The sequence below is a fragment of the Tachypleus tridentatus genome, chromosome 2 (assembly GCF_004210375.1).
Source record: "Tachypleus tridentatus isolate NWPU-2018 chromosome 2, ASM421037v1, whole genome shotgun sequence".
Taxonomy (NCBI): Eukaryota; Metazoa; Arthropoda; class Merostomata; order Xiphosura; family Limulidae; genus Tachypleus; species Tachypleus tridentatus.
In genome coordinates this window covers 119422237-119449929 of record NC_134826.1, presented here as the reverse complement: position 1 = coordinate 119449929, position 27693 = coordinate 119422237, and the positions used below count along the sequence as shown (strand labels likewise).

Here is a 27693-nt window from a genome sequence, read left to right as displayed (position 1 = left end):
GTGCTTACGTTGATTAAAGCATGTGTTATGACACTGGTTTATACTTTTTCAAACTTCGCGGTTAAAACATGACATTTATTTCCGGACAGCCTAATACTTTATACACAGTTGTCATGAAGAATTTACGTTCTAGGCGAGAACTAACAACTTTGCACTTTTGGAAGGCTTTCACCTACATTATTATACAATAATACTGCTGTTTATTATGACATGTTACTTTTTATAAAACGATTAACCCATATGACATCGTATGTACATGGAAAACTCTATTAAGGCAAAGGGTTACTAGTTATATAAATACAAATATTACAGAGTGTTCCTAAAGTTTTGTATAATCCATGTACATGTCTCGTAGTTAATTGTAGATGGTTTGAAAAACTGGATGATACGAAACTAAACACCAACAAAAATTATTAAATCACGTGTCGCTATAAGCAGTTATCTTGTAACCGTGAAGTTTTTCAAGATTTATATACGAAATGCTATACCTGGTATTTAAAAGAAGAGTTATATAGTTATTAGAATGTTTAAAATATTTTTGTTTTTCAATTATATTGTCGAGAGACTTAGAGAGCGCTGCAATCGCAAAATTTACTCTGATTTTTCGCGCTAGTAAAACAGGCGTTCAAACCAGATATGTGCGTTTTTAGGAGAACAGGCAGCACGTTAGGTAAGTAGGCCGCAATATCTTTGATGTAACTAAAGATAAATATAGGATCAGTAACAAACACTTAACAGCAGAGGTTTTGATAGTACAAAACTATATTTGATTTCAAGAAATCCGTAAGTTTTATTTTCAGTTTATGTTTACTAAATCTTCGTATGTATCGAAGGGTAATGGCGTGCCAAATTTTCATTTTCTTTCTCACAGAAAACTTCCTACTTCCTCATCTCCATACTGCTATAGTAGTCACGGGAAGTTGGTACAGTGCATACACATATTGTGATTATAAGGTTGATTCTATAACTTAAAGTAGTCAGTCGAACACGTTCGAGTATAAATGTGAAAGCCCTACATATCTTAATGTTTTATTGGTTTGGAGTAATGAATATTTAAATACAAAGAAAATTCAACGATTACCCCTTTTAACGTAACACAACATACAGACACAAGGGAATATTTGCCAGGTCGAAACCTAAGAAATCAACTTTCCTAGTCTCTGTACAGTTCTCTACAATGTAAACTGTCTTACAGAAACGTGTTTACAATCTAAAGATGAGTGTCTTGTATCCAATGTTAATTATCACCTTACATGTAACATCAGCCATCATTCTTACAAAGAAGAAACTGGAAGAACCCTAACATAAGAATAGGATAACATACCGACGGTCTGTAGAAAACAACAAGATGAAAGAAGCACAGTTGTAGCTTATTTTTAACCAATCATTTACAAGTAACACCTGATTTAAAACAACCATTCTTAATACAAATTCTCACCAAGTACACTGACAGATAACTTAAAGAAGCTTTTCTAATCAAACAACTACGACCATGGATGAGTAGAAACAAAGAATGGTGACAATAATTTTAATTAACTTATATTTTGTTATTCAAGTCTGTAACCTGGATAGAACTTTTGTTTACTAAAGGTAACAGTTAATTATTTCAAAAATAGAATTCTTTTGATGATAACCTTTGACGTTTTTACATAGCAAAGCCACATTGGGCTGTTTGCTGTGTCCACCGAGGAGAATCGAACCTATGATTTTAACGTTGTATATCCGAAGACTTACTGCTGTCCTAGCGGGGGACAGGATAACTTTTCTATTTAATATGTCAAACGCATGCTTTAGATTCGATTAGAATTTAGTATTTAAATTATGTGAAGTTTTGTCAGTCAGGGTTTATATTTTAGTGGAATGCTCCTGAGGAAGGTGTAAAGTGAAACGTTGTGGATTAATTAAATAAAAAATAACATATTTGTTGCGAAAAAGTCACACTATTTCCAGTATCAAGACAAGTTTCATATACTAGTAGATTTCATATCATACATACGGTGTATTTAGTTGTCTTTTGTTTACCTCAGTGAACCTATATTTATATGGGATTTGAATATTATGTACCTTTTTTGCTACTAACATAGTATCCAAACTATTCACCAGACACGCTGTTTAAGATACTAAAACAAATACAGAACTAAATATATTATTCACTTCCCTACTTGTCACCAAGTTACCGGTTTCAGGAAATATCGCCTCTCGACAATTGTCGAAAGGCTCATAAGACAATCGATGTTTGACGCGCAACGATAGCTTCTGACTAAATCAACAGTTCGTGGCAGCAATTATACAAGTGATCAATCATATGGATACGGACTTCATAGAGTCAGCATTTGTGTTGTAGGGCTCGGCATGGCTAGATGGTTTTGGCGCTCGACTCGCAAGCTGAAGGTCGCTGGTTCGAATCTCCGTCACACCAAACATACACGTCCTTTCAGCAGTGGAGGCGTTATAAAATGACGATCAATCCCACTATTCGTTGATAAAAGAATATCTCAACAGTTGGCGGAGGGTGGTGATAACTAGTTGCATTTCCTCTAGTCTTACACTGCTAAATTAGGAACGGCTAGCGCAGTTAGTTTTCGTGTAGCTTTGCGCGAAATTAAGAAACAAACAAATAAATTTATGCCATAAATCCAATTGTGACCATGTGTTATTCCTATATTTGGAACAAATGAAACACGTGAGTAGAGCATTACGACAAGAGACTCACCGACGTCGTGTAAGAGAGGGTAAGTGTAGTGATTTTTCCAGGCTGAATGAAAGATGTAAGACTCAAAGTGAAGACAAACAAGAAAAACTTTTATTTTGAAAAGAACAATACCTGGAACAAAGGCTTATTGTTGCCAATGGGAGAGAATGCTAAACTGAATTCGATAAAAAGACAAAGATAATGATGATATTGCTTAATTAGTAGACTTAGTTTTAGTAATGTACCGTATTGATTCCAGAAGACAGACTATTTAATAGGTTTCTTTCCTTCCTCTTGTTAGCTGGTGGGGTAGCAGTAAACTTGTGGACTTATTTAAACTGTAAAATCCGTTTCTCGTGGTGAGCACAACAGATGTGGTTTTGTTACAAAACAAACAAACTGATGCTTTATATTTTTATTCTAACATTAAAAGAACAGTTTATTTGATTTCCTTGTGAATTTCGTGCAAACTACACGATCACCATCTGGGCTATTATTTCACAAACAAGTAATTGGATGGACCATAACATAATAACGCCCCCACGGTCGAATGGGTAGGTATGCTCAGTTACGGGTTTGGACCACCCCCCACACACACACACACAGATTGCGAGTCGAATGCTTAGCCACCAGCCCCACATTAAGAAAAGAATTCTCTGTTAGAAACCGTTCTGAAATTTTTGGTTCCAGTTACAAAGCTACTTTGTTTTGGTTATTTATTGTAATTAATTATGATGCGTATGATATTGTTTTACCTCCAATTTCCAATGAAATAGTTCTAAGAGATAATTACTTAAATTAAATTTGGGTAATAATCATATATAATCATTTTAAAAGTTTTTCCCTTATAGTAAATAAGTTTATCAGATTGACTCAGTAATTACTAGCTACTTATGTATGGTTTCAGGTATTCACCCCTACCTCGTTGATGTAGTTTTTTGGCATTGTCATCCTTACATCATTTTAAATTTTCGCAAACATTTTTATTACATGTGTACTTATTAGATCATTTTAGAAAATTTTATTCTAAGAAAAGTGTATTTCTTAAAATTTAATTCAAGATTTGGAAGATTTTTACTTATAAAATAGTTACAAATGTGTTCATTCTGGAATCATTGCAATTTAATGTTAAACATGTTTAAAAAAGAAGAAAGACTTATCAAAATTACACAGTTAATCATTAAAAATATTTTAAAGTAGTAAAATTAATAAGCTGTATTAACAAACAGTACATGGATCCTGTTAATAAACTATATTAACAAACAGTACATGGATCCTGTTAATAAACTATATTAACAAACAGTACATGGGTCCTGTGAATAAGCTATATTAACAAACAATACATGGGTCCTGTGAATAAGCTATATTAACAAACAATACATGGATCCTGTTAATAAACTATATTAACAAACAGTACATGGATCCTGTTAATAAACTATATTAACAAACAGTACATGGGTCCTGTGAATAAGCTATATTAACAAACAATACATGTATCCTGTTTATATTTTGTAATATCACACTTAAAGTTTCTGTAAAATTTGGTTTCATTGCCTGTTCCCTTCTTTTCTAAACAATTTCATTGAAGAATATCGATAAGTGAACATTTATTTTATTGTTATGATTTAATAGTTATATGTATGTTCTTAGTATCATTTGTAAATTCACCACATATATTGATTTTATACTACACAATTGACTGCAATAAATTATTAGTTATCCTTAGCCATAATATTGACTTCCTGAGACTTAATATTGAGGAACTTACAGTGAGGAAAGACATAGCAAAAATGTACATCTATATCATTATATGTTCATATTTTTATTCTCTCTAGCACTGCCATCTATACATCGTTTTACATGTACAAAATATTTTTATTACAGTCATCTAATGTCGGGCTCGGCGTGGCCAGGTGGGTTAAGACGTTGGACTCGTAATTTGGGGGTCGCAGGTTCGAATCCCCGTCGCACCAAATATGCTCGCCCTTTCAGCCATGGGGGCGTTATAATGTGACGGTCAATCCCACTATTCTTTGGTAAAGAGTAGCCCAAGAGTTGGCGGTGAGTGGTGATAACTAGCTGCCTTCCCCCCCTAGTCTTACAATGCTAAATTAGGGACGGCTAGCGCAGATAGCCCTCGTGTAGCTTTGTACGAAATTAAAAAACAAACATCTAACGCTCGTCTATTATTGGATGGTAATTCCTGTTTCACATGAAACTTGCAGTTTTTAAAGGAACACCGGGTTTTGTACGAAGCTAAGTTTAAAGAGAAATGATAACTTTGTTCACACAAGAATTATGGTGTTTCTTTTTAGAAATTACTAAGCACTACCATGGTTAATGATAGCTTGTTCCCCCAATTACATTTAAAATGTTTTTCTGTCGTACTAAAGCTATTGGAAAAATTTCACACATTTTTTGGTTAGCGTAGGAAAAGAAATCGAAGACTTTGTCTCTTTAATTAGCTCTCAGTTTTCTACTTTTCAATGATATTGGGAGACTCACAAGCTGTTACATATTCGATAATGGAAATTAGTTACTCAAATAAGGCTATAGCTCAACTTTATCAGTTATTTGAAAGCATCGTAAAATAATAGCTCGAATGCGGCTCGAATGTTCCAGTTTCAAGCTTTTCAATGATTTGTAAAATCGAATCATATAATAATGGTTTATCATAATTAGAACCGTATATATTTTAATTAATGTAAATATCTTTGATTTAATCGTCAATTATGTCTGTAAGATATTTGTTTATCTTCCATCTTTAACCTATTTTCAACCACTTATGTCAAGATGGTCTTATTAAGTGACAGTCATTCTTTAGTTAGAATCACTTCTAACTTTATTTTAGTGTCATTGCTATTTTTTTCTTAATTACATTAGTTTCCAAACTTTCAACCTAGCTATTTCTTGCGTTCAATGGCTCTATAGAATTTAGATTGTAGTAATCGCCATCTTTGACTAGTACAGGGTTTAGTTTGTGTTTTTTTTTAATTTCGAGCAAAGCTACTCAAGGGCTATCTGCGCTAGCCGTCCCTAATTTAGCAGTTTAAGACTAGAGGGAAGGCAGCTAGTCATCACCACCCACCGCTAACTCTTGAACTACCAACGAATAGTGGGATTGACAGTCGCATTATAATGCGCCCACAGCTGAAAGGGCGAGCATATTTGGTGTGACAGATTTCGAACCCGCGACCCTCAGATTACGAGTCGAACGCCTTAGCCCACCTGACTATACCGGGCCGACTAGTACAGGGATGGCGAACCTTTTTGAGAATGTATGCACAAATTGGTGATAATCTCCTAAAAAACGTCTCTCGTGTGACCATGGTAATTTTTATCTGCAGATTATCATTCATTATTATTCTGAATTATTTTAAATGAAACAGCTTTAGGAGTTACATGTTATTAATAATTATAGTAATTCACAATAAATAAAATTAATGAATTAGTAATAATAATAATGGACTTTTTTAAGGAAACAGAATGAGTCCTCTTGTTTATTTATATTTATTCCTTGTTTCACTATTAGCAGAAAACATTTTGTGAAGTGATAAGTTTTGGTTTATATTATGTAACATAAAAACAAAACAAGGAAAGAAAATAAGCATATTTTACTCATAGTGAGACTTTTACTGCTGTGCCAACGATGACAGATATTTTATATCAGGCTTACATTTAGTTGTTTTGAGAGCTATGAATACAGCACTAGTTTCATCAGCAAGTCTATTCCTATAATTACCCTTTACAAAGTTTATCACTGAAAATAACGACCCACATAAATATGTTGATGAAAATACTGTTAATACTGCCACTGCGACATTTTTCAGAGAATCAAGTTTCAGGAATAGAATTCCACAGTTTCAGATCTTTATTTTCTCCTGTTTTCTGCGTTATTTCAGTCACTAACCAATCTCTTTCAATATTTTCTAGTTCAGCTCTTAAGTCGACAAATTTTTGCCTCAAAATTGAGATGTTTTGTAAATCAATCATTTGCATCTCAAAATTATCCAAGTCAATCTACTGCAATATTTTCAAATTCAGTTTGTCTGATGTTACACTGTCTGTATACTTTATAAATTTTGAAGTTTCTTCAAATGACCTGAACGTATTATATCTTGAAGAAAATTGTTCAAATGTTGAATTAATGATGCTTGAAAATTACATTATCAAGCTCCAAATTTTCTCATGAATTTCAAGATCTGTCATGTATTGTTTAGGTTTGGAAAATATTTAAAAGTGTCATTTTAAACACCAAATTTAGTAATTTTCAGTTTGATTTCAAAAGCTTTTATGATATGAAACATAGCATCAAGTGTTTTGCTAGATCCCTAAAATTTGGTGTTCAAGTCTTTTAAATGCAAGGAGAAATCTGTAAGAAAATACAAATCTGCAAATCTATACGACATCAGATAATTCGTGACAAGGAAATATTTAGTTTTTTCCAAAAACAGAAAATTTTCATCCAAACACTTAACAAATCGTTTGAGGACAGAACCTCTACTTAGCTAACGAAATTTGTCGTACATAAGTAGTCCTGTGTACCCCAAATTTGTCTTTCTCAGTAAATTCTGAAATTGTCTTTTTTCACAGCATGGGCAGAAATAAAATTAACTTCCTTGGTTACAATTTCCATCACTTGTCAAGCTCCTTGAGGTCAACTGTTGCACACAAAGCGTCCTCATGAATAATACAATGAAGGCTTACCAGTGGATGTTTATCGTATTTTACAAACGGATTTACAAAACCTGTTTGTTTGCCAACCATGTTAGGTGCACCATCAGTTGCTAGGGAAACTATTTTTGAAAAGCCAACCTGTCGATTGGATAATTCGTTTACTACTGCTTTACTTATTTTAACCCCTATTGCATGTTCAGGTAACGTTATCAAGTTAATCAGTTTTGGTTTTTTTTGCCTAGCTGATGATGTAACATCAGTGCTCTCGTCAAGTCAAATGGAAAGGAATTTACATGAACCGATATCTTTTGTTAGTTGTTCTGCTATGTTTGTTTCCATTTTTAATATTCTCTCTTTTACTGTGTTTCTACTTACTGGCAATTCCTTAATGCGATAAATAATTTTTTTCTTTTTCTGGAAAACCGTCAAAAAGGAAAGGAACTCATTCTAGCCATGGTTTTTTAATATACTCCCAATACTAAGTGGTTTTCCATGTTGAGCAATAACCTTTGAAATTTCAAAACTAGCAGCAACTAAGTTGGAACTATCTGAAACAAATATCGTCAAAATATTTGACTGCATGTTTTTGTTGCTGACTTCTCGATAAATGTGTTCTTTTTGTTCTTGCTCACTCTTATCACAAAGCAATTTATGAACAGTTTCATAATGAATACCACTTTACAGAGGAAGTCCTGCACACCACTGTTTCAGGACCTAAGATACATAATGCATTATCACCATTTCTGATCATGTCAAATCTTTTAGTTCACGATTCTTGAAAATCTCTATTGCTGCTCTTTCCCTTTGAATGTTTTTTTGTTTCTTTGCTGGTTGAGCTGACATTCCATAAGGCTGAAAAGGGTAAATACAGCTTATTTCACCAATTAACTTAAATACGATAACTTACCTTACAGTAACATAACAGCAGGTGAAAATGTATGTAATTTATATAAAAATGAATATGTAATTAACTAACTGATCAAAAATATACGCATGCTACGACAAATAACATACTTTTAACAATACTATTAATATATTTACTGCGAAAAAATAAATGGATATTTACTGTTATAATCACTAAATATGCAGCATTCACTCACAAACAACAGAATAAAAGTATAAGCAGAGCAAAGCCAGTACCAACAGTTTACTTCTATTTTTACTCAAATAGTAATGTGTACACTGGGTTGGCGTGGAATTCAAAACGTGTCATCCGATGTCACATGTTTTCACAACTGCAAAGCTGTCGCCAAGAGGGGGTGAAACGTCTCCTGTGAACACTTCTCACTGTTCCCGGGATGGGAAAAATCATTCGTTGCTTCATTTGGCAATAATGATAATCATTATATATATATATTTATTTATTATGAATTAGCGTTACGGTTTAAAGAAACAAGAGGCGCTACTGCATGCCACGTGCAAAAAGATTTTTTCACGTGCCACCATGGGCACACTTGCCATAGCTTCGCCATTACTGGACTGGTACTTGTTTATGTTCACACATAGCACCACTATAATATTCTTAAATTGGTTGATGGATTTCATCCACTGTTCAAATCTCCTCAGGTCTTCATTTGTATGTGCTAGCCTAATAGTGAAGGTTGTGTGCACTGGAAGTCACCCACTGAAACGGTTGGAAGAAAACCCACCAGTTGGTATCAACATGACCTAACCTCTAGTAACTTCCCTGACTGAAGATGACAACTTCTATATTTAACATCTGTGGTTACTGTTGTGGTTACATACACTAATACTAAATATAGGAATAAGTCGTGGAAATATGGAAACTATTTATTACTAAACAAGCTTCTTTAGAGCAATTTGAGTCTTTTGTTCCCGGCGTTTTTAAAATAAAGACATGATTTTTGGAACAAAAATTAAGTACACTAGAAGAGTTTGATGTCAAGTTACACTTAATTTTCGATTCATATAGTCTGATAATACACTTTGCACATTACATAATAAGCAACGTTTAGGAAATGCACTTAATCCTAAATAACTGGGCTACCAGCACACCAAGTAGTTACTACTGGTCACATCTCTTCCCTGATTTCATCGGTTTTCTCGCAACTGCTGTTTAATGAATGTGAAGTTACAAAGTTGTTATTCCCGATCTATATTATAGTAATATGAGAAAATAGTATGTTCATAACTAGAAAAATATATTTTGAATTAAAGAGAGGTAAGTTTTTGTGACACTTCTTAATGTTAGCCCGTTAGTACTGATAGTTTTTTCAGTGATCGATTATTGAATTCAAGTAATAAACTATTCCATGGATAAACATGTTGTCTGTTGTAGTTAAGTGACTTCATAGCATATGAGTCGTTATAATATTAACTGAAATCGGCTGTAAAATTAATATTGCTTCAACATTTGCTGATGAAGTTTTATAGCATTCGACACTAGTGTTTAAAGCAGAACACAAGTAGAGATTTTGTTTGTTTTGAATTAAGCAAAAAGGTACACAGTGGACTATCTGTGTTCTGCTCACCACGTGCATCGAAACCCGGTTTCTTGCAATGTAAGTCCGCAGACATACCGCTGTGCCATTAAGGAGGGTCACACTTATAGAAAGAAGCTACATTTTAAAATTAAAATACAGTTAAGAACATGTAGGAGAAATTGAGTTCATAATTTATTTTAAGCAACGGATTCAATAGAATGAAAAGTGACAAGAAGTGGGTGCTACTGATTGAGCAAGATTGAGTTACTGGATTGTTTTCAATTAAACTGCTTTGCTTTTGATAATACGATGTTGTAGTGAATCAATACAGAAATCTGTTCCATTTCTTTATAATCCTTAGAAAACTATTAGTTTATCTTGTTGTTTTTGTTGTTAATGAATTATCTGTATTCTTCCCCTCGCGGGTATGGAAACTCGATTTTTAGCTGAGACAACGAGAAGGGGTTTGTATTTTAAAATAATTACATTTTCAGTTAATTTATAAGAGTTTCTGGACCAAGTTGGTGATGTTCTAGACATACCACCAATAGTGATAGAGAGTACTTTTGTCTAGATTTCCTTAATATTGGATTGACTGTATTTATTTTTGGAAAAGGCCATCTGATTGCTTTTATCGTGTTTGATTATCATTTTGAGAAACTGATGTCACACAGATAATTTTCGTTTTCATCTGAATAGTTTTTTTTATGTCGGCAAATGATGAATAAAAGGAAGCTGTAACCAGCAGAAAATAATTTCCAGAACACAAACTAGTTTTGATGTGCCAGTAGATCAAGCTGTCTGACAACAGAGGCCGAAGGAATATTTCGTTTGCTGACACGAAGATTCTAGCCAGTTGCTACGGGAACCTGAAAATAAACATTGGTTATACTGGGCATTTGTCTTCTAAGTTACATTAACTTTTAACACGAGACAAGACGCTTACTTGGCATACAACCCTAGTTAACAATTTCTTAGTCTTCTTGTAAACAGGTTACATAAAAGTCTACTAGAAATAAAAAAGTGAAATAAGTAGCATAGAAACCTCACATTCAATGTCAATTAGTTTTTGTTGTTTTTTATCTGTCAGTTACAGCACTGGAGAATTAATTTGTAAATAATTATTAATTCCTTGAACACGGTTTTGTGTATTTTATTTCAAGAATCAACTTCATTCATCATTTCTGGTTGATTTATACCAACTTACTTCCATGAATCAATTTGGGCTGTGGCTGTTATTAACAACTTATATAAAGAAGTTCTAGTTTTATTAACTTTTGCTTCTTTGACTTTAGAAACTCAGTCAGGGAAATAACAACAACAGTTATCAACTTTGATCAAAACAAACTACCTACACAGATCAGAATTAAAAATGAAGACAATAATGATTATAGCTAATATATTATGCTGTTCTTAATTATAATTCATCAGCTGAGTATCGTCGTTGTTGGTGAGATTTTCGAAGGTATAATAGAAATACTTTTATTTCAAAAAGTAACACATTTTGATATTAATTTCCAACGCCGCATGAAAGATATATATTCAACATTATCTACTGTAACTTTAAGGTGAGAACAAGGACTGACAAAAGAGTCTTTACTAAAATCTTTCTCATGATTATTTTACATTAATCATTATTGTTTTACAGTTCTTATTTTAATACTCTGTTCTCAATTAATATTATTAATAGTATTTTTAGTATATTTTTACTAGTTTTTGCCTAACCCATCAATACACATTCCCAGCAACCAAAAAGCAACCCTCATAGAATTCACCACGATGAAGACAAACTTCATGTTCAACAATCGTAATTATATACAAACAAATGGCTCAAGCACGGGCAACCTAGTATCACCAGTTCTAGCCAATATTTTATGACACAAGTTGAAACGCAAGCAATTAACACAGCATTACATCCACCACTATACTGGTACAGATATGTAGATGACACGATTGCGGGATTCACATCTACAGAACACACACTTAATTTTTTCAATCACATTAACTCTATACATCCCAACATTAACTTCGCATCTAAACAGGAAGAAAGCAATCAAATATTTCTTAACCTCAAAATTACAAGAACCGAAACACAATTTAAAACCGAAATCACCCGTACTGGACCATACATTCCTTGGGACTCAGCACATGAAACAAAACAAAAACTCAACATACTAAGAAACCAAATAAATACAGCCATAAAACTATGCTCACCAGATAAAATTAACGACGAATTAGACAAAATAAAACAATACTTCATCAACATCAATAAGTGTCCTCACAAACCGTAGAAAACATTATACGCACACACCTAGACAGAAAGCAAAATCAACTAACAAAAGTAAATATATCTCACGAATTAAAAAATCACGAAACCATATACTGCTGCATACCATATATTCCTGACATCAGCAGAAAAATAACTAACATTTTGCAAAAACTAGTAACAAAATATGACATTTCAGTTAATAACAAATTTATTCAAAAATCAGGCACAAAACTAAGGTCTATACTATGTAAAAACTACACTGACAAACATCACACAAACATTATTTATAAATACAATGTGATAACTGCCACGAATTCTATATTGGAAAAACAAGTAGAAAAAGGGAAACCAAATTCAAAGAACACAAAAAGTCACCTTCACACGTTTTCGAACATTGCAAATCAAATATACACAACATAACCATAGAAAACACCCAAATACTAAATAAAGAACCAAACATAAACAAACGCAAAATTGAAGAAGCCTTACTTATACAACAACTCAAACCCAAAATAAACCAATAGAAGGGAACACCTTTATACCTATATTAATAAATGTAATCAAACATCTAAGCACGCCCTCTACATTCCCACTCTCAATTACACAACCCCCTTCAAACATGTGGTCAGCTATCGGTCAGTTACCTCTTTCTTTCTTTGTGAACCTGACGATGACCGAAGAAGGTCGAAACGTTTTTCGCTCCTCTATATATATATATATAAATTCTCAACCCATACCAGCCGTTTTTCTATATACAGTTTTTTTCTACAAGTGGGTTTTCTCGTCATCACGGATTCGTGGTTAGTGTTCCTTTCGTGTGAAACGCTCTCCGTACTTTGGGCTGTGGTTATACTATAAGAGTGACAGTCAAATTCGATTATTTGGTCACGCAAAAGTACTACAAGAAATGGCGTCAGGTGCTGTTGAATAGTTTAATTGTCTTTCCTCCGGTTTATCAATTGAAAATCAGGAACGGTTACGCCCTTGTGTAGTTTCCCCGATAATTCTAAATAATAAAAAGAATGCAAAATTTTAAGCACCAGTTCAAAGTAATAATATCACACCTTATGAAATAGGTAGACGTGATATTTGCTATCTTTCTAAAGAGCAACCATTAATGTTTCAGATAGATAGTTATTCCAATCCTCTATTTGACAAGATTAACACATAGTTACAACAATTTGATTTCATTTAGCTTTATGTTTAATATTATAAATAATAAAACATAAACGTCTTTTTATATGCATATATACCAAACTAGCATATATTTTACGATAACAAAAAACTGTCTTTTTTATTACGTTATAACTAATTTAAAAAAAGAGTTTAATTATAACACAGTAATCATTAAGTGCGTAAACACAAGTATGTGTATAAATTACAAAAATTTGAAAAATATTCGCACTGACGACTGAAACCGTATAGAGATCATATTTAAGTTTGATTTAAAATGTGCATCTGACCCGATCATTCTCAGATTCATAAACCCAATTCCTTTCTAACTTAACAACGTTGTAAATGAACAAATATCTATCTAGGTTAGCACAAACATCGATCAGTCTGTAAATCTCATGCAAATAGGTTATTAATGATTGTCCTAACCACTCAGCGGATAACGAGAAATCCGTTAATGGAAAATTTGGCCTCTTTTACTTCACTGAGAGCTGTTGGCCACATTTGGATTATAATGGCTATTACTGCTTCATTAACAAACAGTGGGGGAGGGAAGACTTCACAGATTATACTGGTTTATTTATAGAAGTATTCACTCTATGTCAGACAAATTCACCACATTTTTTAAAGTTACGTTTCTTCATTCCATAGTTTTCATTTTTTTTTCAAAACTGTAAATATGTTGTCATGGTCAACTGTAAATTAAATAAACTTATATTTATATGCTCAAGTATTTTAGGCTTGTTGAAAGTTTTCAAAATTCGAGGCAACGAAAAATATGTGAATAAATTATTCTTATATGTACATCAGTCTGATGTAACTGCTGTTTCAAATGTTTAAGATTTGTCTACATTAACTGTAGTTTTAAACTATGAGACTGCTTATCTAGATAGAACCAGTTCGTTAAGAGGGTGTTACTTGTCCAGTATTGCAATTACAACGTCAACGGTACCTGATAAACACATTTTACAAGTACATAAACTGCCAAATTACAATAAATGGGTCAGCAATATAAATACTTGATATCAAAGCAGAGTCAAATTATATGAAATGGCAAACCCTGCAAACATGTAGTGTAAATAAAAGAGAGAAATGCTTTAAAAACCGTAAACATCTTCAAAGGCCACGCCTCCTTCCACACCGCGAAACAGCTCGGTTAAACTTTGCTGAGAAACACCAAACATGGGACGTAGGAAATTGGACAAAGGTTTTGTTCTCTGATGAGAAAAAAATTAACCTGGATGGTCCAGATGGCTTCCAACGTTGCTGGCACGATAAGGATATCCCACCGGAGACATTTTCTACATGACACAGTGGAGGAGGTTTGCTCATTATCTGAGGTGCTTTCTTCTTCCATGGAAATATGGAGCTTCAGGTTATACAGGGGCGTCAAACAGCAGCTGGCTACATTGGCATGTTGGAGAGAGCATCCTTATTGACTGAAGGTCCTCACTTGTGTGGAAATGACTGGATCTTTTAGCAGAACAACGCTGCAATCCACAATGCCTGCAGGACAAAGAAATTTTTCATGGCGAATAACGTGATTCTTTTGGACCATCCAGCGTGTTCGCCCGAACTGACCCCGATTGAAAATGTTTGGGGTGAATGGCAAGGGAAGTCTATAGAAATGGACGTCAATTCCAAACAGTGCATGATCTTCGTGAAACCATCTTCACCACTTGGAATAACATTCCAGCCAGCCTTCTGCAAACGCTTATATCGACCATGCCAAAGCAAATGTTTTCAGTTATTCGCAATGACGGCCGTGCAACTCACTACTGAGACCTCTTGTTGGGTATTTCCTACCCTGTTTAGGACTTCTTTTTTTGTATGGTCTTAAACTTTTGACCAGTTAGTATTTAGGTTAATTTCATGGTGTTCACATTTTCCCTATTAAATGCTAAAAAAGTTTTTATTTTTATTTTCCCTTTTCTTATTTTAATCTTTCGAAGCTCTACTCAAATAAGTGGTTGAGTCTAGCAACGCAAAATGCATATTTTTTTCTTTATGTTCATTGGTCTTAAGCTTTTGGCCAGCAGTATATAAGTGGCTTGTCAAGTTGCTGCCGATGTTTTCACTTAGATTCTTCTTATCACCACGTGATATCCGAAAGTGAAATATTCATGGTAAGAATAGTTGTTTTTTATACATCAAGTGCATGTAACTAATTTGTCAGAGGTGGAATTAATATCGATAAATAATTATATATAGCAATTTTTTGCCGCTTTGTAAAACCCGTTATCATGGATATAACTTACTGAAGGCTTTCCTAAACAGTAAACAAGCAAATCCCCTTGTTTTTATAGCGCACCTTACTCCATTAACAAGCTAGTTTATAGCTCGAAATATCTTGTGTCGCCAACATTAATGTTTCCATAATCCTATAAAAGGAATGGCTCCATAATGATGTTCTTCTTATTTAAATGTTAGCATCAGCAATTTTAGCCAAATCTCCCATCCTGTGTCATCAGTGTTAGATTTTCTTCACAAATAATATTGGGTTTATAACGAAAATCTGTTTTTCAAACAGGAAATTCAGCATCGAATCGTTTTGATGAAATTGAATATCTTATATTCGAAAGTATTCAACAAGCTTCATCCTTATATCTTTCTCACCTCACATTATGAGACATAGTTATTACACTGAAGCAGCGAGCTACGTATTCTCCGACACTCATTTTCATTATAAGTTAAAGGTATTTATATTACACATTTGTTGTTTTTTTAAGCATATTACTAATGATTTCAGATAATATTTTCTTAATGTCCGAGATGAAGAATGTTTTAGTCCAAATTACCTGGTGTATAAACAATACTTTATTTGTACACCAAGAATTTCTTAATGTTAGCGCATTGTAGCGTTAGATACGCTTAACCACTTCAAATTTTTTTTCAGTGTCTGGAAATAATATATTATCGATCGCTTCAGGTATTTTAATAAGCACAAAAATCATTGAATAAACAAGGACTAGACTTTATTGTTCAACAAGAATGCTTATCCAGGTTTTAAGGCTTCAGAGACCATATCATATCAAACAACCAACATGTTTACCTAAACCTCGCACGGTTAAAACTATTTATTAGTTCAAATTCGTAAATACTTTTAAACAAGCACACTTAATGAAACCTAAGTGTGAAATATTAAGCATAAAATTAAGTGTAGTATATTAAACCTGAAGCTACATATAGCTTATTAAGAATGAAGCTAGGTGCTACGTATTAAGAATGAAGCTTGGTGCTACGTATTAAGAATGAAACCATGTGGCTCATTAAACATACAATTAGATGCGTGTACTCTATATTTACAATTTTTATTTGATGCAAGAAATTGATATTCTTTTTAATGGACGAATAGATTTAAATTATCATTATAAGGTGATAAACTTACAATTAATATGCTAGGAAAAATATACACACATGTTTTTGAGTTTAGTATAGTTATCAGACTTGGAATGAGACCGGAGAATAGGTATCATATATTTATATACCTTTTGTAAGTTAACTCTACGTTAAGTGTGGACAAATATTTATAAACATCTTGTTAGAAGAAGAAATCCAATTGCTATTTTAATAAACATATTTTAGAAGATTTTTTTTATTTACCCTGTTTATATAATATGTGTAAACAAGTTTAAATGTGCTTTGTCGCACTCACTGGTTGCATATAAAAGCGATGACGTATGATACACTTTTTATAGACCATAATAAATCGATGACAAGAATGTATAAGCAGTATTGAAGAGTGCTAAGGGCTTTGTTAGGCGTTCAGGTACTAGATAGAGAGAGATAGGTAGATTGCTAGACATACTGATGGATTCAGACAAGCCAGAGAAGCAGAAGTATACAAAGACAGATAAAAATATACATAGTAAGCATATAACCAGAAATAAATATACTCAGATAAGGCGAATAGACAAAAAAGAAAGAAAATGGCAGATATATATTGGTAAGACAAAAGGCAGATTTACAATAGAGTGATAGACAAGGGTATATATAGTTTTAAAAGCATTAGGTACATTAATTGTAAATAGGTGATCTAGACAGCACTATAAAACAAAATTGAAATTAACTGAAATTAAAAGAATGCTCACAGTCAGACTAAAAAAATGTTTTTTCATTATCAAGACTTGTTTTCTTCATTACCTCACGACGGAACATGTTTGTGTAGCTTCCAATCACGTTGGGGATATTCCATCCATCAGACAAGATGCAAATGCAGATATCGAACTAAACAGTAACTATAGAGAACTATAAGGAACCAGTTAGAGAATCCCTAATGTTAATGCTTTAGAGCCGAGGATTTACCGATTGGGACATTACAGGATGTACAAAATGTGTAAAGCAAACTAAATATAAAGTGAAATTACAGACAATGCCTTTCTGGGTAATAACAATTTCAAACAGCAGTAGTAATAATAAACAGCAGTGATAAGTTAGACTTTGATAGTACAAACATTTTACTCGCATACACCTTACTTTTTATATAAATTCGATATGATGTATTTGATTTAAACTTCTATTTGCACATATTTATATTTACCGTTTATTATTTTACAAAACTAATGCACTGGATCAGTAGAAGCTCTTTTAGATAAGTTGTGTTTGATTTATTTCGTGTTAGAGATTGAGATGAATGGTCGTATACAATCCCCATTTACTTGAACAGGAAGTAGTAAAGCTCAGTTCGTAAGCAGTGTTTTGTCACATCATCGCGATGTCATGTTTTCTAACCCTAAAAATATTTATGGTTTCACAGTGAATTTCAACCTTATATACTAAACTAAGATAAAATATTCCTAACATTTCAATTTCTTGAAGGTTCATCTAAATATTTTAAAGATAAATACAGTCTAATAAAACAAATATAATCATTGTTCTCCACGTGTAAAACGTCGAGATACGCGTTTGAATTCAACAATGTTTTATATTTTACAGAATCTATTTCATCAAGGTAGAAAAATGCATAATATTAGTTTAAACTATCAATATATTATTATAATTATGTTCAAGAATATCAAAGACGAAACTAAGATTAATGTTTTACTGAGATGAATGTTTCTGACTCATGTCAGACGTTTTCAAAAGGCTTATCAAGATGTAACACAGCAACCCTTTGGTTATTTGCTCATTGATTTGAATCCATAAATTCCTTAACTTCTGCGTAAGAACAAAGCTGCTTCTCAATAATAAAAGTTGTGATGGTTGCAACTAAGTAAGGTAAGAGCTGATTTTTTTCTATTAATGTATACTCATTCGTTAACATGAATGATTGTAATACAACCACAATAACTTTATTTGAAGCACAGGCCTCGTCTGATTAAAGAACTTACATTCAAATGTTTAGCCACTGGAATTATAGGTGTGTTTCTTAAGCAATCGGTTTCAGCTAATTATCTATGGACACAGATCACTGCAGGTGTGATTGTGTTGCCTGCTACATTCACCTTATACTACATATCCTATCTATGGAGTATAGTCAGAATGTTGAGAGAAAAAAAACTGTTCAACATTCCACTCAAAAGGTGAAGTGAAAGCTGACATCCTAGGAAAGCTGTTTAAAATTCCAGCCTATAATTTGGAATTGTGTGGATGCCCCCGTATTAATCAGCTTCTAACATCAACACTATCCTATCCATATCATACGAGTGAACATGACCATTGTAGTGTGAAAAATTAAATGTTATGTTTAACTGGATATACAATATCACACAAGTAAAATGTGTTTATATGTTGTACAGAAGCTGCTCTATGCATTAACTAAATCAGCTTTTATATTTAGTTAATTATGAATTATTTATGTTTTAAAATTCATATTTGAAAGGTTTAATCATTTTTAACTACAACTCAAATTTTGCTTTGACTCTCAAGGGTTAGTTTATTATGCGAGTACAAAATAATTTTGCTGAATGTTTGCGTACATCTATTAAGCATAATGTAATATGTCCCGAGTACACTTGTTGGCACGTTACAAGAAAGACTATTAAACCATAAAGAACAGAAAAGGAAAAGGAAGAATATACTATAAGTGAAAAGACAAAGATTTGAAATTAAGAAAATAACCAAAAGATGATATTTTTAGATAATGTGATGAAGAGGTAAAAGGAATGTATGTATTTCTATTTCATATCTATCTATCTATCTATCAGGTCATCCCATAAGTAATGTCCGAAAATTTAATACAGAATGTGAATCATCATTTCTGTCTTCGTAGAAGGCTTCAACGACTAAAATATGTAGTCGGACGTGTATAAAAATGTTCAGACAAATAAATGAAACTAACCCAACTCCACTTTTTTAGGTCATTAATCAAATAAACCTTTATGAAGATGGATGTGTCTGAGGAGCACATTAGGCATATAATGCTTTACGAGTTTAAATAAATGCAATAGTGCAGTAGAAACGACACGAAACATTCAAGGTGTTTATGGTGTGGAGTCTCTCAATGAAAGAAAATGTCGAAAGTGGTTTCAGGTGACTATAGCTTAAGAGATGTGCCACGTTCAGGTCGTCCTGTTGTGTTTAATGCCGACTGCCGTTGATGAAGATTCTGCTATAACAGTTGAAGAACTAGTACAGAAGGTTAATTCAAAGGAAAGGTGTCAAATCGTGGAAAATGGGTCCACCATGATTAGACATAAGCCAATCTTAGAGCAGAGTGGACATTTGTACTTCTCTACACTCTCGTGAACGTAACTCACCTTTTCTGTACAGGTTAGTGACTGGAGATGAAAAATGGGTGTTTTATAAAAATGTTAATCGCCGCAGACAATGGATCAATGCAGGCAAAGTGGCTAAAGCACAGCCCAAAATGGACCTCCACCCTAGGAAAATTTCGTTAAGCGTTTGGTGAGATATTGTTTGTGTGATTCACTCAATGTAATGATTACATCAGACTTCTATTGTCAACCGTTAGAGTGCCTGAATGTTGCACTGAAAGAAGAGGCTTGCTTTGATCAATCGTAAAAGTGTTGTGTTACACCAGGAAAATGCACGGCCCCATACAGCAAGGATCAGATCTGTAAAGACTGAAGAGCTAGACTGAGAAAATCTTCCACTTCCTCCTTATTCTTCAGACCTTCCCCCATTTGATTACCATCTATTCCGAAGTTTGCGGAACCATCTTGATGATAAAGAGCTTGGAACACATGAAAATGTCAAAACTATCCTCTCTACAATTTATTTCCTCCAAACCACATGAATTTTATAGAAGTGGTATTCAGGAACTTGTGAATCATTGGCAGAAAGTATTTAACAATAATGGAACATACATTATTTATTAAGTAGCATTAAAAGCGTTTGAAATTCTTTCTCTTTTTCAGAACCCAAAATCGGACATTACTTAAGGGATGACCTGATATATATATATATATTAGTTGTTATAACTTAAAGAAGGTTAAATAAAAATAAATTAAACAGACACGCTGCATTAATTTAAAAGATCCCAGGGTACAAGCTATAATGTTTGATTATAAAATGTACCCTAGGTTTTGGAGGTGACTGTGGTAGGGATGTACGGTCTATCAGTCTTAACCTCCATTCGCCAGTCTCACATAAGAAATAAAAGAATAGCAATAGAAATTAGATGTGCGAGATGTGGGTACTCAAGTCCATAACATCCCACATCTTTATCACCCTTCACTGATGGCAGAAAGTTGTTGGAAAGTGACTGCTTTTCCATGTAGATAAGAAAAAAAAATATTTGGAATAAAAATAAGAAATAGAAAATAAGGAAATAAGATACTTCTATTTAGGTGTAAGTAAGTTGAAAACTTACCTCTTGAAATTAGCATTCTAGCCCCCAATATGATAGAAAGGCACTAATTAACAGAACAGCAAACGAACTATACCAGCATAAAGCATCCCATCCAGTTATTCAAACAAACTAGTATAGCTCCTAACCATCACCCATTCACCAAGACTACTGTGACTACCATGTACTAAACAAGCCTTTATGTGAAACAAGGTGTACATCCGCATAAGGTAGTGCTAAGTTGTTAAATGACCTTATTCATAACTAAAAATAGTTATTAAAATTTTAAGTAAAATTTCTCTAATTTTTATTTCTTTATATTTATTTAATACATTCTTATATTTGTTAGAATAATTTAGTGATTTTATTTAAAGTTTCTTTACTAAATCCGTTAATTATTAATTTTTGTATCAGTATTTCAACATTATTAATAAAATATTGTAATTTATCACGAATTTTACAATATCAGAATAATTGTTTTGGAATTTCGCGCAAAGCTATACCAGGGCTATCTGCTCTAGCCGCCCCTAATTTAGCAGTGCAAGACTAGAGGGAAGGAGACTAGCATTATCACCCAACACCAACTCTTGGACTACTCTTTTAGCAACGAATAGTGGGATTGATCGTCACATTATAATGCCCCCACGGCTGAAAGGGCGAGCATGTTTGGTGCAACGGGGATTCGAACCCGCGACACTTAGATTAAGTGTCTAGCGCCTTAACTCACCTGGCCATCAGAATACTTGCGAAGTTATAATCCTTACAACAGAAGAGTATGGTACATTACTATTAAAAGAAGGTACGCCATAAATTGGAAAGGCAAAATATTTTATTTTATCAAAAATAGTTATTTTGATATCCTTATCAATTATTTTAACTTCTAAATTTAAATAATGTATTTCTGTATTAGATACTGAAGTATTTTCAATTTCTAATTCTACTAGATAAATAGTATTAATAACATTATTTGTTTCAGGATTATTTACACGAATTAAATAATCTATTAATATATATCTGTAAGTTAAGGTAAAGATATCAGTATTTGTATGGTCTCAATAAATATGTTATCATAATAGTAAAATTTACTATAGAAGTAGAGTAGTTAGCTCCCATTGGAACTCCTAATACTTGTTTAAAAACCAGTTTATTGAAAAATATATAATTATTATAGATACAGAAACTTAATATATATCTTATGTTTTGGGGGCTAATTTTTCTTTTTACCAATTCTATGAAAGGATAACAGAACTGTTATATTAATGAATTTAAATCAAAGATCAAATCTTTTAATGGAATTGTGATGTACAGTGTTGTAAAATCAATAGTTTGCATATTATTTATTTGTTAACACTTTTTTAGACATTTTAAAATAGGTTGATTATTTTTTTATTATCCAAAAAGTATGTTTTTGTTATTAATAATTACCTTTTTTATTTCTTGAAGTAAAACATTGAATAATTTTTATTTGTTTAGTAATTTAATTTGAGATTTATGTAGTTTGGGAATAGCAAAAAGAAGTGGTAAATATACATAATTTTGTTTAGAATAAAGTTTATTACAAGCTCGAATGAAATTATTAATTACTGTATTTTTGGATTGGTGAACAAGTTTAAATGTTTGTGTATTATTGATTTTTATCCTAATTAATGCATAAAACATTTTACAAATGATATCAGTGTTACAGCTAGCTTTATCAATGGGAACTGTTACATATTTTTCTTGCAGTTCTTGAATCTTATTTTTTAGCTGATTAAACGATAAATCTGTGTAGTATTTCTTTAATTTTATATGGGATATTTTTATTTCTTTGAGTACATACGACTTTCATTCCAGAAACTATCTAGGCTGATAAGATGTAATGTAGTCGAGTTTTAAAGTATATTAATCAGTATTGTTTTCAATATATTTTAAGATGTTATTCTTAGTAGATTTCGTGGCTATTCTGTATTTAGATCCTTTTTTAATATTTCACGTAATAATTTATATTTTATATTATTCAAATTACCATTAACAATATGTTTATGAAAAATATCAATAAATAAACTATTTTCACACTCACTAGGTAAGTTATTATTTTCATCTACATTTATATTAGTTAAAAACGTTTATAATTATATGTCCCTGGCTGGTACAGCGGTAAGTCTACGAATTTACAATGCTAAAATCAGCAGCTGGTTTCCCCTCGGTGCACTCAGCAGATAGCCCGATGTGGCTTTGTTACAAGAATACACACACTTATAATTATATAGTAATAGACCAATTGGAACTTCATATTTATAACTGACGGCAGGCTTTAAGTTTTTACAAGGAAAAATATTATTCTTTATAGATGGAGGGATAATTTTAAGAATCTACAAATCATTAAATATTTTATGTCTAAAATTAATTACCAAATATGAAGGTATGAATTGTCGCTTCTCTTTTTAAAAACTTGATAAATTATTAACTATTAATTGATATTTTATAAAATCTACAAGTAAATGTTTTGCATGATCATTTTGAAAATCAAATTTTTATTACATTAATTAATGCTTTTATTTTGGGAAAATTAAGTTTATAAATTAAAAAAAAACTACGTACACTAATACTAGTATATAAGTTTTTATCCAAATAACCACAAAATTCTGAAAAATTAACCCATTTTTATTTGTAATCCGCAAATCCCATTTTACACTTTTGCAGTTCTTGAATCTTATTTTTTAACTGATTAAACGATAAATCTGTGTAGTATTTCTTTAATTTTATATGGGATATTTTTATTTCTTTGAGTACATACAACTTTCATTTCAAGTTGTAATTGGAATTATCATTAATTATCATGAATATAAATTTAATTCTTTATCCCAAAAATGTCCACAAAATTCTGAAAAATTAACCCATTTATATTTGTAATTTCCTTTACCTCTAGTTTCCTATTTTTATGAAAAATTATCTATAAAGAAAAAATTAGTAATACAATAATCATTACTCAAATTCAAGGCAGTATAATTATTGAAATTTGGTTTTTTCTTAGAAGTCTATTTGTGTCTTCATTACCAATTTCTAATATAGTTATGCCTTTATATATATATATATATACAGAGAGAGAATGAAAGTGAGGAAAATTTTACTTATAAAACTACACAAAATAATCCCAGTAGACAAAGTTATTTGTTAGAGGTGTGTTACTATAAAGTTAATGATCTAATCACCTTTTGTGACACATTGATATTTGTTAACCTACAGCACTATGTGATTTCCTTGTAATCTATTTGTACCCTCATCACAGATGTTCTTATCATCATAACTTTGGCCCCATATTACCAACCCTATTAACCCGCCCTCTGGTGCTATTTTGTAAACCTATGACATCACATAATCTCTTGGTATCAAGCTCTTCCTTGTCGTCTGAGACAGCCAATCCAGCAATCCTTTGGATGCTCAAGTGTCTGGCTAACTATTCCCAAGGGCATATGCTTTATTTTGTACATGTGGATAGCATTACTTACAATATTATTCATATGAATATTTATTAAATTATTCACTTGACATTCATACTTATAGACTTGATGTTCAAATGTTTAATATATTCATAACCGAATGCGAAACCATCTGGAGACTGTTTAGTAAAACACTCCAAACCCCAGTTGTATTTCAAGTGTTTGATGCTTCGAATTAATGTTAAAGTATATATCCTTTAAATAAATTATCAAAATTAGCTTTGAAAGTAGACCAAACCGTTGTTGTTTATTTCAACGAATAATAATTGTTTTTTTAGCACAGAGCTACACGTTGAACTTCTCTGAATTCTAACATTATTTGTCCTGAAGCTTACTTGTCGAGCCATTAGTGGTACTACAAGAATGGATTTGAAACATAATAATATTGCTGTATTGTATAAAAAACAATAAGCAACATTTTTTTTTCTAGAGCCGAAAACGAACAAAGTTGTTCGTTTCTGACTAAAACAGAAGAGAATACTGCATATCCTATAGTTAATCTTTGCTGAGGTCATAAATATGGGATGTATTATAAGTGGACGATCGGTACTGAAAGGTTCAGTTGATCATCAACTGAGTCAAGGCCTTTCGTCTCGGCAGGTGGAGCTGGTGAAGCATGCTTGGACTGTAATTTCTCAGGATATGGCTGGAACTGGTGTTGTAATTTTTAAACAGTAAGTTAGTTTTGTTAAATATAAAGGGTATTTTGTAGGTGGTGGAACAGTAGTAAGGTGAAACTCGTTTTCTTTATTGCAAAAAGTGGCAATTTACTTATAATGTTTTTAATTTTTCAATTTAATTAAAGTCAGGCATTGCGTAGTGATTCGCGTGCCACATTGCGATTCCAAGGATCTATGGTTTGAGTTCCGTTGGTATAATATTGCTCTTCGAAGTATTTTAAAGAGTAATTTCCAATAATAGACTAGAGTACCCCACGAGGTGGATATGGATACTAGTAACCAGCTGTTCTCTCTTTCTCGCCTATCATTTCAAAATTAGCTATAATAACGCAAATATACGAAATAAACAACTTAATTAAAGTGATGCGAAACTTATTATGACTTTTATCTGTTATATTAGTATAAAGATTAATGAACTATGTTTAAAGACTTGTTATATTGGGAATAGGACTATATCGGTTGTTAATTTTTCAAACACATAACATTGTGCCTACCTCAAAGACCGAACCCTTAGTTTTAGTGTTATAAGCTCTCAAATCTATCGTTGAGTCACAAAAGGCGTGAAAAGACCAACTGTCTAACTCTAACCTGTTTTTTACACAGTGGCTACGACTCCCCTTTCCTGTCGTGAAATTTTTATATAATTGTTTTCAAGAATTGTAAGAAATTGTTATAAATAATTAAAGTGTAACACTAAAAATTAACCGCTGGTAAGAAAACCCGACAAAGACATCACAATAAACTGGACAGGTTCTTACAATTTTACACGTGTAACAGTTAAACATATACCAGAAAGATTCTCAGTCACTTGATGAAGTGAAAAAATTATGTAATTTATTAACCACATTGATTTTGTATTTCATATAATAATTACAGTTGGTTTTAAATTGCTTCATATTCAGCATGCTTAACTAATCTGATGTTGCAGCTTGTTCACTCAGTATCCCCAACTTTCGAGATACTTCAAGAAGTTCATGACGTTGCAGGAGGACGGCGGATATGACTGGGACTTAGGAGGACTCGAACGGCATGCACTACTAGTAATGCAAGCACTTGAAGAAGCGGTGGATAACCTGGACGATACTCAGGCATTATCGACTATCTTGTTCGAACTCGGTCGTATGCATGCCCGTCATCATGTGCAAGAAGATATGTTTGATGTAGGCATTGGTTATAATAGTTAAGAAATATATATATAAATATATATGTATAAATTATCATTTTCATTTTATTTTTTACGCATTATATTGCGTAAGTAGAGCAATAAACAACCAAATGTACAAAAAGATATAAGCTTACTTCTTGCTTGTTTTGAATTTCGCGCAAAGCTGCACGAGGGCTATCTGTGCTAGCCGTCCCTAATTTAGGCAGCTAGTCATCACCACCCACCACCAACTCTTGGGCTACTCTTTTACCAACGAATAGTGGGATTGACCGTAACATTATAATGCCCCCACGGCTGAAAGGGCGAGCATGTTTGGCACAACGGGGATGCAAACCCGCGACGTTCGGATTACGAGTCGCACGCCTTAACCCGCTTGGCCATGCCGGGCCAAGCTTTCTTCTAATTTATAATTAAAAAAAAAAATCTTACAGCACAGATAGTGTAGCTTTTCGTTTAACAATATGCGAAACAAATATAATATTTTAAACACAATTCGAAATAAATACTATCTACCTTATGTATAGTGGTAGTTCTCACTATATTAAATTCAAATTGGAAGACACTGAAAAAAGTTTATTCATTTTTTTGTTATAGAAAATGTGGCAGGCATTGAAATATGGACTAGAGGACGCCCTGCAGGACAGAATGACGCACGAGATGACACAGGCATGGTTTTTAGTCTACCGTTTCATCTCGCGGCACGTGATCGAGGGAATGAGGAGTCATTACAAGACCTGTTGAACAACTGTGTTCGAAAGTGTGAAATAACCGCAGCACGCGCTGATGCAATGCCTATTAAAACGTAAAGTAGTGTACACAATATGTGCTATTTGTGAAGCAAGAAAAGAAAGTATTATTTAATGTTGAAACCATTTGTTGTTTTTATTTCAAAATTCTAAACAAATAATGAACCCCGTTTTTATGTTCTTAAATCACATATACAATTAAATGACTGGATGAAAATGAATTCTTACCTGTGCTGCCAGTGATAACCCGTTGAAGCTTTGTTCTGCTTTCTAGTTTCCTATTTGGCAGTTTGAGTAAAATAGTTAACAGCTGAGACTCAGAACAATATTCACGTGCTTGTTAACTTTCAACCCTGTGTGGATAGGGTGTCAGTTTTAGAATAAGTGTGATAAACAACGTAATACATCCAAAAGTTTAGCGAAATTTATTACCAACGTGAAGGAGTGAAATATGTGGGTTGAATCGGTGTGATCATGCACGTTGTAATAGTCCTTGTATTTGTGAGTAGAGATTGTGATTTCTTAAAAATAACTTCATGTTTGACTTTTAACTGTGCATAAATGTGTGTGACAGTATTATAAGTGATAATAAACTACATCTTGATCATCAAAATTTTG

The 27693-nt window shown here is 32.6% G+C and overlaps 1 protein-coding gene across 1 annotated transcript; it reads left to right on the top strand.

The window, feature by feature from the left end:
- The first annotated feature begins 602 nt into the window (after positions 1 to 602).
- On the top strand, positions 603 to 27693 carry LOC143244942 (neuroglobin-like). The gene is made up of 4 exons (XM_076490538.1): positions 603 to 670; positions 24915 to 25158; positions 26093 to 26324; positions 26924 to 27693. The coding sequence occupies exons 2-4, from the start codon at positions 25004 to 25006 to the stop codon at positions 27068 to 27070; spliced, it is 534 nt and encodes a 177-aa protein (XP_076346653.1). The 5' UTR covers positions 603 to 670; positions 24915 to 25003; the 3' UTR covers positions 27071 to 27693.